This window comes from Penicillium paradoxum (genome assembly GCF_028828445.1).
Source record: "Penicillium paradoxum strain IBT 22861 chromosome Unknown utg000006l_segment0_segment0, whole genome shotgun sequence".
Taxonomy (NCBI): domain Eukaryota; kingdom Fungi; phylum Ascomycota; class Eurotiomycetes; order Eurotiales; family Aspergillaceae; genus Penicillium; species Penicillium paradoxum.
This window is the reverse complement of record NW_026643184.1, coordinates 1,749,940-1,765,956: the sequence shown is the minus strand read 5'-3', so window position 1 is coordinate 1,765,956 and position 16,017 is coordinate 1,749,940. Positions and strand designations below refer to the sequence as shown.

Below are 16,017 nucleotides of genomic sequence, written 5' to 3'. Positions count from 1 at the left end.
TGCACCGAGGGCTACGACGGGGAATTTTGTGAATGGTTCCTGATCTCTTTGAGGAACAACGCTAGTCTCCATTGTATACCCCACCCTCGTGGTATCACTCTCGAATCGGACTAATAGTATCGATGTTAGCTCGTAGTTGAGCCGAACCCAGAGTTCTGTGTCGAGTCGCCACGCCGCCGTTGTTTTACCAAGCAGGCAACTGGGTCCTAGTTAAACCCTATATGCTTAGCCGACCCGACACTATGACACTTTTGACACAATATCTTTTGTTGAAGATCGGCATTGGTCTGGAAAAAAAATAGGGGTTCTTGTGTTCATTTCCCTATGATTGCTAATTTTTTTTCTCACTTATTGTATAATTTCCCTCCCCTGGCTCTTAATAACTGATCCTATAGTACTCCGTATAACCACCATAGAACAAGAAAAGATCAAAAAAATGACCATCCACTACTTGAACGGCAAAGGCTCTGCGCTTTTCCGTCCTCTGACTATTTCAAATGGCAAAATTACCCTCGAACATCGTGTCGTCCATGCGCCTTTGACCCGCAACCGTGGGGAGCCATTGAGTCCTACCAGCACCCCGGACCACCCGAATCGTATTTGGATCCCAGGAGATGCGGTTGTGGAGTACTATTCCCAGCGTGCTACCAAGGGTGGCTTGATTATTACGGAGGGAATTCCACCATCGCTCGAGGTAAGCTACCACTCTGCTCATTTGGTGGCGGGATGGCACCCTGTCAGTCCTATTTAGGCAAACCGGGGCTCATTTCCCGGGCGTTGCTGGCTTAACGACAATGACCCGAACTCTAAAATTTTGATTTGACGTTTTTGACAGAGCAATGGCATGCCCGGAGTACCCGGTCTCTTCAACTCCGAACAAGCAGCAGGCTGGAAACGAGTCGTCGACGCAGTGCACGCTAAGGGGGCCATTATCTTCTGCCAGCTATGGCACGCCGGCCGTGCTACGATCCCTCAGATGACTGGATCGCCTCCCGTCTGCCCCTCGGCCAGTGTGTGGGACTGTCCGACAGAATGTGTCAGTTCCTCTTTTTATGTGTCTTTCTTTTTCCTCATTCGGTATTGGTGCATGCTGATACATACCCCCCTTAGTACTCGCACGCGCCCGTTGGTACCACCGAGCCCGTGCTCTATGCTAATCATCCGCCTATCGAATTGACTGTGGACCACATCAAGCAGACTATCGATGATTATTGCACTGCGGCCAAGACCGCCATGGATATTGGCTTCGATGGCGTCGAGATCCATGCTGGAAATGGATACTTGCCGGAGCAATTTCTGAGCTCCAATATCAATAGGCGTGAGGATGCTTATGGCGGGACTCCGGAGAAGCGCTGCCAATTTGTGTTTGAGCTAATGAGCCAGATGGCGCAGACCATTGGCGAGCAAAACCTGTCTATTAGATTGTCGCCCTTTGGTGTATTCAATCAAACGCGCGGAGAACAGCGCCTCGAGACTTGGACTCATCTCTGCGAGGGTCTCAAGAAGAATCTACCTGCGCTTTCCTATGTCAGCTTTATCGAGCCGGTATGTTTCGTTTACTCTTTATCATATGCGGTTCCACAGCTGATATACCCAGCGTTATGAACAAATCTTCGATGTGGAAGAAAAGGACAAGTTCCTGGAGAGCTGGGGCCTGCTGGACGTGACTCTTGATCGTTTCCGTCAGATCTTTGGGTCCACTCCATTCTTCTCCGCTGGTGGGTGGAACGACCAAAACTCCTGGGGAGTAGTGGAATCGGGCAAATACGATGCTCTTCTGTACGGTCGCTACTTTACCAGCAATCCGGATCTGGTGCACAGACTGAAGGAAAAGATCCCCCTGGCTCCATACGACCGAGCTCGGTTCTATGGACCCTTTGAGGATAAGACCTTCCATTATACCGATTACCCTACTGCGGATCAGCAGAATTAGGGGGTCTGATCGATGTACAAAGCAAATGGATCGAAAGTACGGAGTACAAAGTACAAAGTACATTAAATATAGAAGAGCAGTGATGTCAGTTGAAATGATTTACAAAAGCACGTTTCCCCTGAGATACTCACATGAAAGGCTAGACCGAGCCGGCTGTGGCGAAACCATGGTTCGCCGCCACGGAATTCCCGCGAACCAACGTGGCTTTGAGTATCTCGGCTTTCAACGGTCTACTCCGTGCAGCCACTTGGGAATAGATTGCTCAGATCCTTGTAGTCGCGCATTAGCGTGCTTACTTTTTTTTTTTCAAAACCTCAGTATTAGATTAATCCCGAGGTGCCCGACTCGGCAGGAGATTATCCGGAGCTCCACCTCCTCCCCTCCACTCCGGTAGGGATTGTGATGTGCAAAAGTACCTAGGTACTAAGCCTCGGTCCAACTCATCAGGAAAATCCCCTGCATGCAGAAATCTCGATAAAGAGACTGAAGGAACCCCCAAAAATCAGATACGCTTCCCAATTAGGTTCATGCTTCAGACTATCAATCACTAACAACCCTGGAGCCTTTAGCCTAATTCGTGCCAAACCCTAACTCTGACCTTTGGGGCAAAGATCGTCCGCTTCGCCCGTGTTTGCAGGTTTTCTCCAGGTAACTGATTCGATCAACATTGCTACATACTCTGTGGTCTTGCTCCGAGCCGTGCCCCTAAAGTTTATGTTGTCCATACTTACTCCATACATCGAATGGGAAGCACATTGATGTCAGGCCAAGCAAATACAACCCCTTGATATTCCGGATCATGATACGGAGTACTGCGGCACTATACAAGGCATATACTACGAGATCAACATGGACGATCTACTTCATACTGAGCACCACAAAGGAAACTTGATTCAACACACGGTATAAACCATACATCGTCAACTCTTAGACTGTAAGGGTAAGATGATCACGATGAACATCGGATTCAGACTAGACCCGAAGGGGTCTAGTGTATCAAAAGCACGAATAAACTTCTTTGTACGGAGTACGGAGTATGTACCAGTCACACTATGGAAACTTAGGTGTCTATAGGATTCTCCGCGCCGCGATCCCCGCTCCCCTTACCTTGAATAGCCCCGAGGTGCAGGGAACATTGAACGAAATTGCGACAAGTGTCCTCGCACAGCCGGGATTATCTGAAAATTTTGTTGCGCTATACTCCGTATAGAGAAAAGCATTGTCCCCTTAAACCACCAGGTGGAATCGTCGTTTACTTGATAACCCCGGATACGAGCTTATCTTCAAGTACAAGGAAGAAATCCTCGCCGCGATGGAAATAGGCAGGACTTACTCCATATGCTTGTCTACAGCAATAAGATCAGCTAGGGCCGAATGTCACACCGATATCACCGAATTGCAGAAATGGCTGGTACAGTGTTATAACTGGTCATGGTATTTGGGCGACTAGGGAGGATCAAGCGGACAAGAGGCCCGATTTTCAATGCCATATGGTGGTATGTGGTAGACCATGGGGTAAGGGACATTACGTACTAAAATACGTGCACAACTGGTGAGCATGGTTAGAGCGGTAAATCCCTTCCGTTAGTCAAAACTCTGGAATAATAGGAATAATGGTTTACTTGGATGACTTGGTGTGAGGGGTGATGGGCCCCCCAATGAGACTTGATAAGAATAAGTAAACGGCCCACTTCGAACAGAGCGAAGGGGGATGGGTGGATCAATCATCTTTTCGAAAGTGAGACTAAAGTTATGTACTGCAAGGGTGCTTGGGGGAAAATATGTATAGAAGGTTACAAGAATGTAGGGTATAAATAAGCCTAAAGAAAGGCTGGGAAGAGAATGAGGGAACAAGAAAGAGAGAGAGCAAAGGAAAGAGAAGGAAAGAGAAGGAAAGAGAAGGAAAGAGAAGGAAAGAGAAGGAAAGAGAAGGAAAGAGAAGGAAAGAGAAGGAAAGAGAAGGAAAGAGAAGGAAAGAGAAGGAAAGAGAAGGAGAAGGAAAGAGAAGAAAAGAGAGAGGAAAGGAAAGGAAGATAGAGTTTTGAGAAAGTCGTCAAGATGTTCTCGTGCATAATCGAAAGTCTTCTCGTGCGTGTCTTAAGCCGGTGACGAGCTCTGCGCGTTCTCTGATTTCGAAATCCATGAGTAGAATCGTGGGGACAAGGCAAATGGTTGCCGGGGAATGGAGAATCTTTTCGATGCTCTTTGATCGCCGCTGCACTTCACTTGTTGTCGAGTGGGGGTAGCAGAAAGGTGAGAGCGAGGAACCAAGCCTGCTTCAGGAGAGTCAAGTCTGACTCCAAGTGCCTTTTCAGTGTGTTAGCTGCGATGTTCGAATCACCCGCGGATATCCCAGGAAGATGAACTTACCCATCCGTTGTCAAAGATCCATGATATACCCAAAAGCTGGCCCTTTTGAAGTTCCAGTTGACCAGTTTTGCGCGGATTGAAATCCATTTCCACGGTGTAGATGTTGTTGATCATTGGACTGGCTGAAAGCAAGTTTCCAATGCTGGAGTTCTCCATGGACCCTGGGCCGTAGACACGTTCCTGGCCTGCACTATCCGCCGGCTTTGGCGAGGAGCCTGATGAGGTGACACTTGGGGCGTAAAGACTGGGCGTCCCTGAGCTTTCATCTGTTGCTGGAGATTTGCATCTGAAACTCTTCTCGCTCTTCTCCTCATCTGTTGCTGGAGATTTGCATCTGAAGCTCTTCTCGCTCTTCTCCTCATTTGTTGCTGGAGATTTGCATCTGAAGCTCTTCTCGCTCTTCTCCTCATTTGTTGCTGGAGATTTGCATCTAAAGCTCTTCTCGCTCTTCTCCTCATTTGTTGCTGGAGATTTGCATCTGAAGCTCTTCTCGCTCTCCATCTCATCTGAAATCGATAGTGAGGAACTCACTGTAATCAATGGTAAACTCTTTGGACCAGAGAACAGATTGCGCTTATCGTCCCGGCTGGAGCCACTGGAAGCGCTCGAGGCGCTGTTTGTTCTTGCCAGACTCTTGTCTGAATTGAAACGCGGGAGCACAGGGGTGTTCTTTTCCCTGCCCTTGAAAATACCTGCTACTGAGGACACCACTTGATTGCCTTGGGCCTGTAGGCCTGAGAGGAAAGTTTCTTGGTGCGGGTCGTCCGTATTAGGGTCATTTTGGAGAGTGCCAGCCTTTTGGCGAAGCTTGCGTCGTCTGCGGAGTGGGAGCAGGATGAGAACTGCAATGAATATTGTGCCAATAACGACACCTACAGCGATACCCGCAGTTTTTCCTGCGCTGTACGACGACCCAGACTCTGAGTGTTGGGCTAATGAAGTGCTGCTTGGCCCTGTCTGACTCGTAGTCGCCAGTGAATTTGGTTGTGTCGAAGTAGGTGTCTCAGCATTTTCAGTGGATGAGACAGACGTTTGGGCTGATGAAGATTGCTCCCAGGGTGCTGGTGAGTATTGATTGCTTTGTGTAGACCATTGATTGTTTCCCGTACTATCCTGTTGCAGGGTGGGCGCCACAGACCATTGATTGCTTCCTGTACTTTCTTGCTGCGCGGCTGGTGCTTGAGCTACTGAGGCGGTTTGTTGGTTCCCTGTCTGGCCACTCCATGTCTGGCCACTTGATGCTTGGCCATTTGATGCTTGGCCATTTGATGCTTGACCACTTGATGCTTGACCACTTGATGCTTGGCCACTTGATGCTTGGCCGGTTGATGCTTGGCCGGTTGATGCTTGGCCGGTTGATGCTTGACCACTTGATGCTTGGCCGGTTGATGCTTGGCCACTTGATGCTTGGCCACTTGATGCTTGGCCACTTGATGCTTGGCCACTTGATGCTTGGCCACTCCATGTCTGGCCGGTTGATGCTTGACCACCTGATGCTTGACCGGTTGATGCTTGACCGGTTGATGCTTGGCCGGCTGGTGCTTGGCCGGTTGATGCTTGGCCACTCCATGTCTGGCCGGTTGATGCTTGACCACCCGATGCTTGACCACCCGATGCTTGGCCACCTGATGCCTGGCCACTTGATGCCTTGCCACTTGATGGCTGTTGGAGAGATTGAGATTGGCCGTCGTCAGAGGCACTGGGCGAGCCTTTTTGGTTTGGATGGTATTGCCCATCGTCTGGCACCTGTGCAGAAGCTTGCTGGTTCCATGGCGAAACTTGCATCTGCTTGGTCGAACCGTACGACCCAGCTCCAGCAACCGGATAGCTTGATTGCCGAGGCAAAATTGGATCACTGTATGCTTGATTATCCATGATGATCTCAATCAGCCTCTTCAATGTAGGCTTGGCTAGCTGTGTACGGGGTTATGAGAAACGCAGAGACTAAAGCATGGACATTGGCGAAGTATTCAAATGAAGAGCACGGAGATCCTCATTAATAGGCATGCTCTATCTTCATATTCCTTTCCTCATTCGTACTTTTTTTTTGTTTTAGTAGAATTCCACAAGAGGGAGTATGCTAATTCTTTTTGTGCAGCATCTATCCAGGTGGTGGAGCGTGTGAATGCTAGAAGGGACAAAGAGTGATAGTAACATTCCTGGACCACAAGAATATTCGCAAGAATGGATATATCGAAGCATAAGATATGCGTCCCCGTGACCTCGCTAGAGAACCGAACATTACTGGGTAGGTTCAGAGCAATCCTAATGAGGTCATTACAGTGCTTTGTTTGCGCTCTTCGTTGGAGGTCTACCACATTCGACCGCCACCCGATTGTAAAGTATTTACTTCCATGAAAGCAAAAGCTACATGTGAGTAAGTGCTTTCGGGGAGAAATATGATAAAAAAATTAGACAATTGGTTCGAATTATCAAGCACATTCCTTTGAAGCAAATCGTTCAGGTGGTTAGGCGCTTTGAGATGTAGGGAAACAACACTGTCGCTTCATGTCTGAGATAGCATGCCATGGGACCAAAACAACAGTGGGACCAAAAAAATAGTGGGACCAAAACAACAGTAGGACTAAAACAACAGTAGGACCAAGGGGCTATCAGGTACGGAGTGAAGTAGCATCGTTTAACTGAATGCTTCTGAGGGGTGGGTGGCAAATGGTGGGACCCAAGGGGCCGAGTACCCGGTGGAGATCTACCGAAATATGCGAATAAAAACACTCGGACGAAGGGACGGGTACGGGTAGTCCCATCGAGCAAACAAACAATCGTATTCCTCTGCAGATACCCGCGTGGCTGGGGGTGTCCGCTGGTTGGTCCCCGATTCTCGGGGACTACGGAGTAACCTTGGAATGTTCTTGATGTAGATCTCCGGTGTTTGTTCATCTTGTATGTTGTACAGAACCAATCTACGAAATTCGGACCGGATTTCCATCTGAATTGAAAGTAAAGGAAGATCTCGACACTATTAACTTAGCTTAAAAACTATAGACAAAAATAATGAAGACTTTCGTTGTTTTCTAGATATGTCTGTGAGCATAAGTCGTGCGACAAACACGTTACCCCATCCGGAATATATCGCCACTTTCAACAACATATATCCAATCCAATAATGTAAATATTTATTATAATTCATATTTTTAAGTAGCCGATTAGACCCCCAATTTATTCAATTCAATTTTTACTGCGATAACCCTTACCTTTCTCGTGCATATCAAGCCATCTCCTTGGGATAGGTAGTATTGAACCATTGTCATCAAGTGCCTCCTTCATAGTACGCATCCCTGGGGATAGGACCGGTGAACAATCCCTTTCACCTAATTCTATCAATTTAGAGTTTATGTTTGCTAAGTATGTAGGTAGATATTCAGTGTCGCCAATCGGGACGAAATAAGGCTCAGATCTGGTGAATGTGGAGGCTATTCCTCAATGTAAACCCCTCTCGCGCAGTCTCAGAACGACGCACCTTTTAAGTTATCTCGCTGAAGGATAGTCTTACATGCATAGAGTAATAACCAAATATCTTTAAGGCCACTGGAATAGGTTGTCTAGCGCGAAGGTGATCTATGATACATCCTAATAGCAGACTGTGTTGCAGAACTCGAAACACAGGATATATATATATTTAGTCTTCCATCTCAGCCACATTCTAGCTCCCTTCACGAATGCTAACTACTGTAGGCAGTAGGGCTATAGTGATACCTTTCTTATCCCTACCACACTGCCACGAATTAATTTCTTCATGGAGGCAACCGACGTTGATTAAACACAGGTGCTCACTAGAATGAAACGGACAAAGGCCGCAATGAGATACTTGACCTTGCTACAACATGGGATCATAGCATAAAATGCCAACATTGTATTCCTTTATTATTCCTAATAGCTGGAATCAAGCCCAGATTTATGTGTGTCGATTCTAGTACAATGTACAGAAATTGCCTTTTTCCTATTTATTAAAGAAGACTTGATTTCATCAGGTTCCATTGCACCCAGGACGCTGCATCATGAAGGGTTCCGCCAGCTTGTCAAATAAGGGGTACACTATGGATATAAATCATATTGGGCACTTGCCACTCGGAGCCTGTAATAGTCGTATTGCGGCGATCAAGAAAAAGACATACGAGGGCACAAGGCCCCAGTGAGACTTTGACAGCCATTCGGCCCTCCTCGTCTATCCCATCGTCCTTATTATGATGAGCCCATGATAGTTTTGTCGCGTAGAATAGAGGATAGATTGCGTAATGTCCGGTGAATTTTTAGCATCAACAAGGTTCATCTTCATGAGCTATATATAACCTATGAGAGTCACTTGGAATCATCAAGGTATGCATAACCTCCAGAGTCTTTTCCGTATTCTGGTATACAGATTCCAGGACATTAACATCTCTGTGGAAATCAAAGTCTGGTTCTCTTCTAGTCAACAATCTTCTTAAGGTTCCTGCAGTAAAAAAAACATCGAAATCTTCCAAGGATCTCCGATGTCATAAGATGAAGAAACTGCTCGATAATGGCAGATTTGTAATTTTGCTCTTCTTCCATAGGATCTTCGCTTTTATGTAATCGCACAGAATCAGCCCGTTGGAAAAAATTACACATGTGCATTGGCCACAACAAACAGGATTGATGAACATATCTTGTGCGTTGTACGTCGATGTGCTGTAAGGAGTATACTTCGTGGCGATGAGGTCATCTTGGGGCCCAGGCGGCTGAGTCAGCGATTCTACCTGAGGTCAGCCTCAGGCAACCTTACAAGACAACAGGAATCAGCATCCCCATCTGAGCCCGAAAGATCATTATCAAGGGCTCTGTATTGATCGGCCATTACACGACGAGTAGAATTAGTTCGAATCACATGATTCAAATTGAAACCGCGCTGAGTTCGCCGCCATACTCATAGGCCACCCTCTCGCCAAGACTTGGTTGACCGAATCCGGTGTCGTTCGAGGTGGAGTTTCAGGAGAAGTGGTTTCGAAGCCACACGTTGTTGTTTTCTTTTTTTCAACTTTTGACGGATCCTTTAATACAGGGTCCTCTGGTGTTGGATGCGTGAAAGATGATTCCTCATAGGAGTACAGCTCTCCTGTCTGTGATTGTTTTTGTTGCGCTTCTGCTTTTTATTTTCTCGTCCTCTCCGATCCCTGACGCCGGGCAGAAAGAAGAAGTCACAGGCCCAGCCAAGTTTGTGCCAACACCAAAACTACCATCTCTAAGCAACTTCCACCTTCCATCGTTCCGCCCTCCCTCTCACGAGCAACCCGAAGAACAGAGCAATAGCACCCACGGCGAGTCGAAATGGTACAGCACGCTCGAATGGCTGAACCCATTTTCCTCGTCCATAACCTTGGATGAGAATCGCTCCGTCCTACCCCCCTTCGCGAACGTCGACCGATCTACACGTACTACAACGCGAAATACAACCCAACCAAAGCCAATGGCAAGGATCTCAAGGAATCGCAGAATGCCGATGCGCAATTGCTTCTCGCATGGCGTCGGGCATGGTTTGCGCAAGGCTTCAGGCCCGTGGTATTGACTCCGGGGGATGCAATGAAAAACCCCAACTATGAAGTTGTGCAGAAATGGAAACTTACCCCCAAAATGGAGAATGAGGTGTTCAGCTGGCTTGCATGGGGTCATATGGGGACCGGTTTACTCGCGGACTTCCACTGCTTCCCCATGGCGCGATATGATGATCCTATTCTCATGTACCTTCGCCGGGGAACTGTTCCGGAGTTAATCACCCGATTTGAAAATCTCAAGAATGGCCTCTACGCGGCGGACAAATCGCGAATCGATGTGGCTGTCCAGAGCGCAGTCCTGAAGCTCACCGATCAGACACAGTCCTTTGTTGATTTGATTGAACCGGAATCGTTCAAGGTTGAGTCTCCGAGCGCCCTGGCATTCTATAAATCTGCAGCCGTCACCTCTAACTACCCCATCATACACGAAAAGATGGGACAGAACGCTGCGACTGGTCAACTGGCTTTGGTCCAATTGATCAATTCCCATCTGCACAATCAGTTCCACATCTCCTTCCCAGCTGGAATCGCCGTACTGAAACCATTCCCTCAACACACTACCGCGCTGGTGGAGCCTGCCCTCCGCCTGGCGAAGGCCCTCATTGAGTGCCCCGAGTCACCCATGCCCGAGTCTTGTCCCCCCAACCAACCCGAATGCCACCCATGCGGAGCCGCAAAGCAACCCATGCGTATCAGCCAGCCTCCGACCTACAAAAATACTACCTTCCTATTCACCATTGGCACCCTTCCTCATCCTTACACTCTTATCAGCCTACAGAGGAACTCGGAGGAGATCACAGTCCCACAAATCCGCCGGGAGACCACGCGCGACGCATGGCTATCTGATGTGACCAAGGAACATCTTGGGCTCGAATTGGGATCCTCATACCGAGGAGTCATCTTCAAACAAGTTGTCGCAGGCGAAGATGCCGTTGGCAATTCGCTCTGGATGACAGTGGAATCTCTTTCTGCGCAGGCAGGCCAGAGTCTGCCCGGGGAACTCTTGGACGAGTTCGAATGGCAATTTGGCTTCAAGATTCCTCGTGGCGGAAGGATTGATCCCGCAACCGAGAACAACAAAGAAACTGCCAAGAGTGCTCAGGACCACACCCCAAGCGAGCAAGGAGTAGGCAAAGAATACGAGCTGATCCAGAAGGCTCGCGATATCATTAAGAACAAGAATACGGACCACAACATCAAAGATGTTGTCGAGGCTTGGAACCTCGCAGACACTGAGGTCTGGCGTTTTGTTAAGGCTTACCGGTAAGTCTTTGTATATCCCATAGTTTGAGCTTCTGCTAACCAGTTCACAGAGCCCGGAGCGTCGTAGAGCGCCGGAAGTGGGAGGAGGAAGAGAAAGCTTTCGCCGGCTCAAGGCCATGATCTATTACCAATTTTGGGACCATTTTTTCTTCACATATGTATTGTAGTATATATTTTATTTTGGGGCGCAATTGAGAGGATACATACTCCGTACATAATGGCAGGGGCCAACGTTTAGTCACTTCGGAGAGCGCCAAGGCGGGAGCCGACGGTCATCCGACCTCTTCGTCGGCCAGTGGCGATCCCCGCGAGATAACCAACCTTGGAACTCCGCCAAGTGGGGGTGGCACCGAGATCGACCCTTGATACCCCGTAATCCATTTCGACTTCCCCTCAGATACGATTTGTGGGAGACTTCGCCTTGGACATATTTAGGAATCTTGTCAAGTACACACCATTCAATACAAGCAAGATGCACATTTGAGACTATTCCACATTGCCACCGATCTGAACATCACCATGGCGCCGGGAATACTAGGGACAGACTCCACGGTCGCCACCGAGAAAGCGACCAGTCTGTCTACACTGACCGAAGACTGGGATGATACGATTCGATTTTATCTCAACGGCACCAAAGTTGCGGTGGATACGATCGACCCGGAAGTAACACTGCTTGAATACTTGCGAGGTATCGGGTTGACAGGGACGAAGCTTGGATGTGCGGAGGGAGGCTGTGGTGCTTGCACGGTGGTGAGTTTCTGACAATATGGAGCCCATGCACCTCGACACTAACGAGATGGTAACAGGTAGTTTCCCATATCAATCCTACAACCAAGAAAATCTACCATGCCTCTGTAAATGCGTGTATTGCGCCGCTGGTCAGCATCGACGGGAAACACGTTATCACAGTCGAAGGCATTGGGAACGTGAAGGAACCCCATGCGATTCAGCAGCGGATCGCGGTCGGCAATGGGAGTCAATGTGGTTTTTGTACCCCTGGAATTGTCATGGTATGCTCATGTGGCTATTTTGCCTATCCATCGGGTGTGATATTAGCTAACACCCTCAAGTCTCTCTATGCCTTGCTGCGAAACAACCCATCTCCCTCAGAGCACGATGTTGAGGAAGCCTTCGACGGAAACCTTTGCCGCTGCACCGGTTACCGACCCATTCTCGATGCTGCCCAGAGCTTTAACTCGGCCAACAATTGTGGGAAGGCCTCTGCCAACGGTGGATCGGGTTGCTGCATGGAGAAAAATCGCTCTGGTGGTTGCTGCAAAGGCCCTTCCACCAAAGATGGGGAAATTGAGACAGTCGATTACAAGTTTCCCGCGCCGAACTTCAAGCCCTATAGTCCAGACACAGAATTGATTTTCCCTGCGGCTCTGCGGAAACACGAATACCGACCATTAGCATATGGCAACAAGAAGAAGAAGTGGTACCGACCAGTGACCGTTGAGCAACTGTTGCATATTAAGAACATCCACCCAGACGCTAAACTAATCGGCGGAAGCACGGAGACACAAATTGAGATTAAGTTCAAGGCAATGCGATACCCAGCCTCTGTGTACCTGGGAGATATTCCCGAACTGCGACAATTTACATTACACGATGACTGCTTGGAGATCGGCGCAAATGTGTCCTTGACAGACCTCGAGCAAATCTGTGATCAAGCAGTAGAGAAATATGGTGATGCTCGCGGCCAACCATTCAAGGCAATCAAGAAGCAATTGCTTTATTTTGCTGGGCGACAGATCCGAAACGTTGCTTCACCGGCGGGCAACTTGGCCACTGCATCGCCCATCTCCGATCTCAACCCCGTTTTGGTAGCCATCAACACCATCCTTGTGGCCAAATCCCTGGAGGGCGAAACAGAGATCCCTATGACTGAATTCTTCCAAGGCTACAGGAAGACCGCTCTTGCCCCCAATGCAATCATCGCTAGTTTGCGCATTCCAGTTGCCCAAGGGCGGGGAGAGCACATCCGAGCCTACAAACAAGCCAAGCGGAAAGACGATGATATCGCCATCGTCAACTCTGCTTTGCGCGTGACTCTATCCGAGTCCAATGATGTGGTCAGCGCGAACCTTGTGTTTGGCGGCATGGCAGCGATGACTGTATCAGCCAAGAACGCCGAGGCATTTTTGGTGGGCAAGAAGTTCACGAATCCTGCAACTCTAGAGGGTGTCATGAGTGCTTTGGAGCAAGATTTCAACCTGCCGTTTGGGGTTCCCGGTGGCATGGCTACTTACCGGAAGTCGTTGGCGCTGGGCTTCTTCTACCGATTCTACTACGATGTACTTTCGGGAATCGAGGTCAAGGCTTCGGATTTGGATCCTGATGTCGTTGCCGAAATCGAGCGAGCAATCTCGACGGGAGCGAAGGATCAAGAATCTTCTGTAGCCTATCAGCAAAAGATTCTTGGACGAGCGACTCCACACGTTGCGGCGTTGAAGCAATCTACAGGCGAGGCTCAGTACACGGATGATATACCTGTGCAACAGAATGAGTTATTCGCCTGTCTGGTTCTCTCCACCAAGCCTCATGCCAAGATCCTCAGCGTTGATCCCTCCGCTGCATTGGATATCCCGGGAGTTGCGGATTACGTAGATCATACAGATCTCCCGAACCCCCAGGCCAACTGGTGGGGAGCGCCCAAGGCGGATGAGCAGTTCTTTGCTGTCGATAAAGTTACTACGGCTGGCCAGCCGATTGGTGTGATTCTGGCAACTAGCGCGAAACTGGCCGAGGAAGGCATGAGGGCTGTCAAAGTCGAGTATGAAGACCTTCCCAGTATCCTTACAATTGAGGAGGCTATTGAGGCAGAGTCTTACTTTGAGCACTTCCGGCACATCAAGTGTGGCGATACCGAGGAAGCTTTCAAAAAAGCCGACCACATTTTTACTGGAGTTTCCCGAATGGGTGGACAGGAACACTTCTACCTGGAAACCCAAGCTTGTGTGGCAATCCCAAAGCCGGAGGATGGCGAAATGGAGATTTGGAGTGGTACCCAAAATCCTACTGAGACGTGAGTATCCCTATGTCCCACCGTAGTATTCAAGCTAACTGTTGCCAGGCAAACTTTTATCGCTCAGGTGACTGGAGTATCTGCGAATAAGATCGTCTCACGCGTGAAGCGTCTTGGTGGTGGTTTTGGCGGCAAAGAAAGTCGATCTGTACAGCTCGCTGGTATTTGTGCGGTTGCCGCCACGAAAACAAGAAGACCCGTGCGATGTATGCTCAACCGCGATGAAGATATATTGACCTCTGGCCAACGTCATCCGTTCCTCTGCAAGTGGAAGGTTGGTGTGACCAAAGAAGGAAAGATTCTTGCGCTTGACGCGGATGTATTTGCCAACGGAGGTCACACACAAGATTTATCTGGTGCTGTTTTGGAGCGAAGCATGTCGCACATTGATAACGTGTACAAGATCCCCAACGTTCATGTGCGCGGCAAAGTCTGCAAGACCAATACCGTATCAAATACCGCCTTCCGTGGCTTTGGAGGTCCCCAAGGCTTGTTCTTTGCCGAGTGTTATGTGTCGGAAATTGCAGATCACTTGGACATCCCAGCCGAGGAAATCCGAGCCATCAACATGTATCAGGCAGGCGAGACGACGCATTTTAACCAGTCACTCAAAGACTGGTATGTGCCATTGATGTATAAGCAAGTCTTGGAGGAAAGCTCCTACAAGGAGCGTCGCAAGGCTGTCGAGGAATACAATGCGCAACACAAGTGGTCCAAACGTGGAATGGCAATTGTGCCTACCAAGTTTGGTATCTCTTTCACAGCCGTCTTCTTGAACCAGGCAGGAGCTTTAGTCCACATCTATCACGACGGTAGTGTGCTTGTGGCACACGGTGGTGTCGAGATGGGACAGGGTCTACACACAAAGATGGTCATGATCGCCGCGGAAGCGCTGCAAGTGCCTCAGTCGAGCGTGTTTATTTCAGAGACAGCGACTAACACAGTCGCTAATACTTCCCCAACCGCTGCTTCAGCCAGTTCCGATCTCAACGGCTATGCCGTCTTCAATGCTTGCGAACAACTGAACGAACGCCTTCGTCCGTTCCGCGAGAAAATGCCCAACGCAACCATGAAGGAGCTTGCTCATGCAGCTTACTTCGACCGTGTCAACCTCTCCGCACAAGGATACTACCGCACTCCCGAGATCGGTTACGTATGGGGCGAAAATAGCGGCCAAATGTTCTTCTACTTCACACAGGGTGTCGCTGCTGCTGAAGTCCAGATCGACACACTGACGGGTGACTGGACACCTCTACGCGCCGACATCAAGATGGACGTGGGTCGTTCTATCAATCCCGCAGTGGATTATGGCCAAATCGAAGGCGCCTTCGTGCAAGGCCAAGGCCTATTTACCACAGAAGAGAGTCTTTGGCACCGCGCCTCCGGCCAAATATTCACCAGAGGTCCCGGGAATTACAAGATTCCTGGATTCCGTGACATTCCGCAGATATTCAATGTGAGTTTGCTCAAGGATGTGAATTGGGAGAATTTGCGCACCATTCAACGCTCTCGTGGAGTCGGTGAGCCGCCCTTGTTCATGGGCAGTGTGGTCTTCTTTGCTATTCGTGACGCTTTGAAGGCTGCACGTAAGCAGTGGAATGTGACTGATGTGCTCTCCTTGGAGTCTCCTGCTACTCCTGAGCGTATCCGGGTTAGTTGCGCTGATCCGATTATCGAGAGGGCGAGAGTGCAACCCAAGGAGGGGGAGAAGAGCTTTTTTGTTGCCATATAACGATACATACGGACGATTCACATGATGTTATGCCTTTTCAATGGAGTTTATGGTAAGAAGAGCCAGATTAGAATGATGTATTTTTCTTTATTATGTGTTTATCCATTTTGGAGGGTGTGGTGGGAATTCCACCCCCATGATAGCGTTCAATATGACTGAAATC

General features: G+C 48.9%; 4 protein-coding genes across 4 annotated transcripts; 3 read left to right on the top strand and 1 right to left on the bottom strand.

Annotated features, from left to right (window-relative positions):
• Positions 1-436: 436 nt before the first annotated feature.
• On the top strand, positions 437-1,933 carry N7457_007097 (alkene reductase; the record flags this gene model as incomplete). The annotated part of the gene is made up of 4 exons (XM_057178140.1): positions 437-694; positions 836-1,036; positions 1,111-1,545; positions 1,598-1,933. 4 exons carry the CDS (start codon positions 437-439, stop codon positions 1,931-1,933), a joined length of 1,230 nt encoding a protein of 409 aa, XP_057029884.1.
• Positions 1,934-4,030: 2,097 nt separating this feature from the next.
• On the bottom strand, positions 4,031-6,178 carry N7457_007096 (uncharacterized protein; the record flags this gene model as incomplete). Its single annotated transcript, XM_057178139.1, has 2 exons — positions 4,031-4,240; positions 4,304-6,178. The coding sequence occupies 2 exons, from the start codon at positions 6,176-6,178 to the stop codon at positions 4,031-4,033; spliced, it is 2,085 nt and encodes a 694-aa protein (XP_057029883.1).
• A 3,190-nt stretch (positions 6,179-9,368) lies between these two features.
• On the top strand, positions 9,369-11,214 carry N7457_007095 (uncharacterized protein; the record flags this gene model as incomplete). Its single annotated transcript, XM_057178138.1, has 3 exons — positions 9,369-9,695; positions 9,755-11,094; positions 11,145-11,214. The coding sequence occupies 3 exons, from the start codon at positions 9,369-9,371 to the stop codon at positions 11,212-11,214; spliced, it is 1,737 nt and encodes a 578-aa protein (XP_057029882.1).
• Positions 11,215-11,613: 399 nt separating this feature from the next.
• N7457_007094 (putative xanthine dehydrogenase HxA) lies at positions 11,614-15,854 on the top strand (the record flags this gene model as incomplete). The annotated part of the gene is made up of 4 exons (XM_057178137.1): positions 11,614-11,844; positions 11,901-12,104; positions 12,165-14,122; positions 14,171-15,854. 4 exons carry the CDS (start codon positions 11,614-11,616, stop codon positions 15,852-15,854), a joined length of 4,077 nt encoding a protein of 1,358 aa, XP_057029881.1.
• Positions 15,855-16,017: the final 163 nt, after the last annotated feature.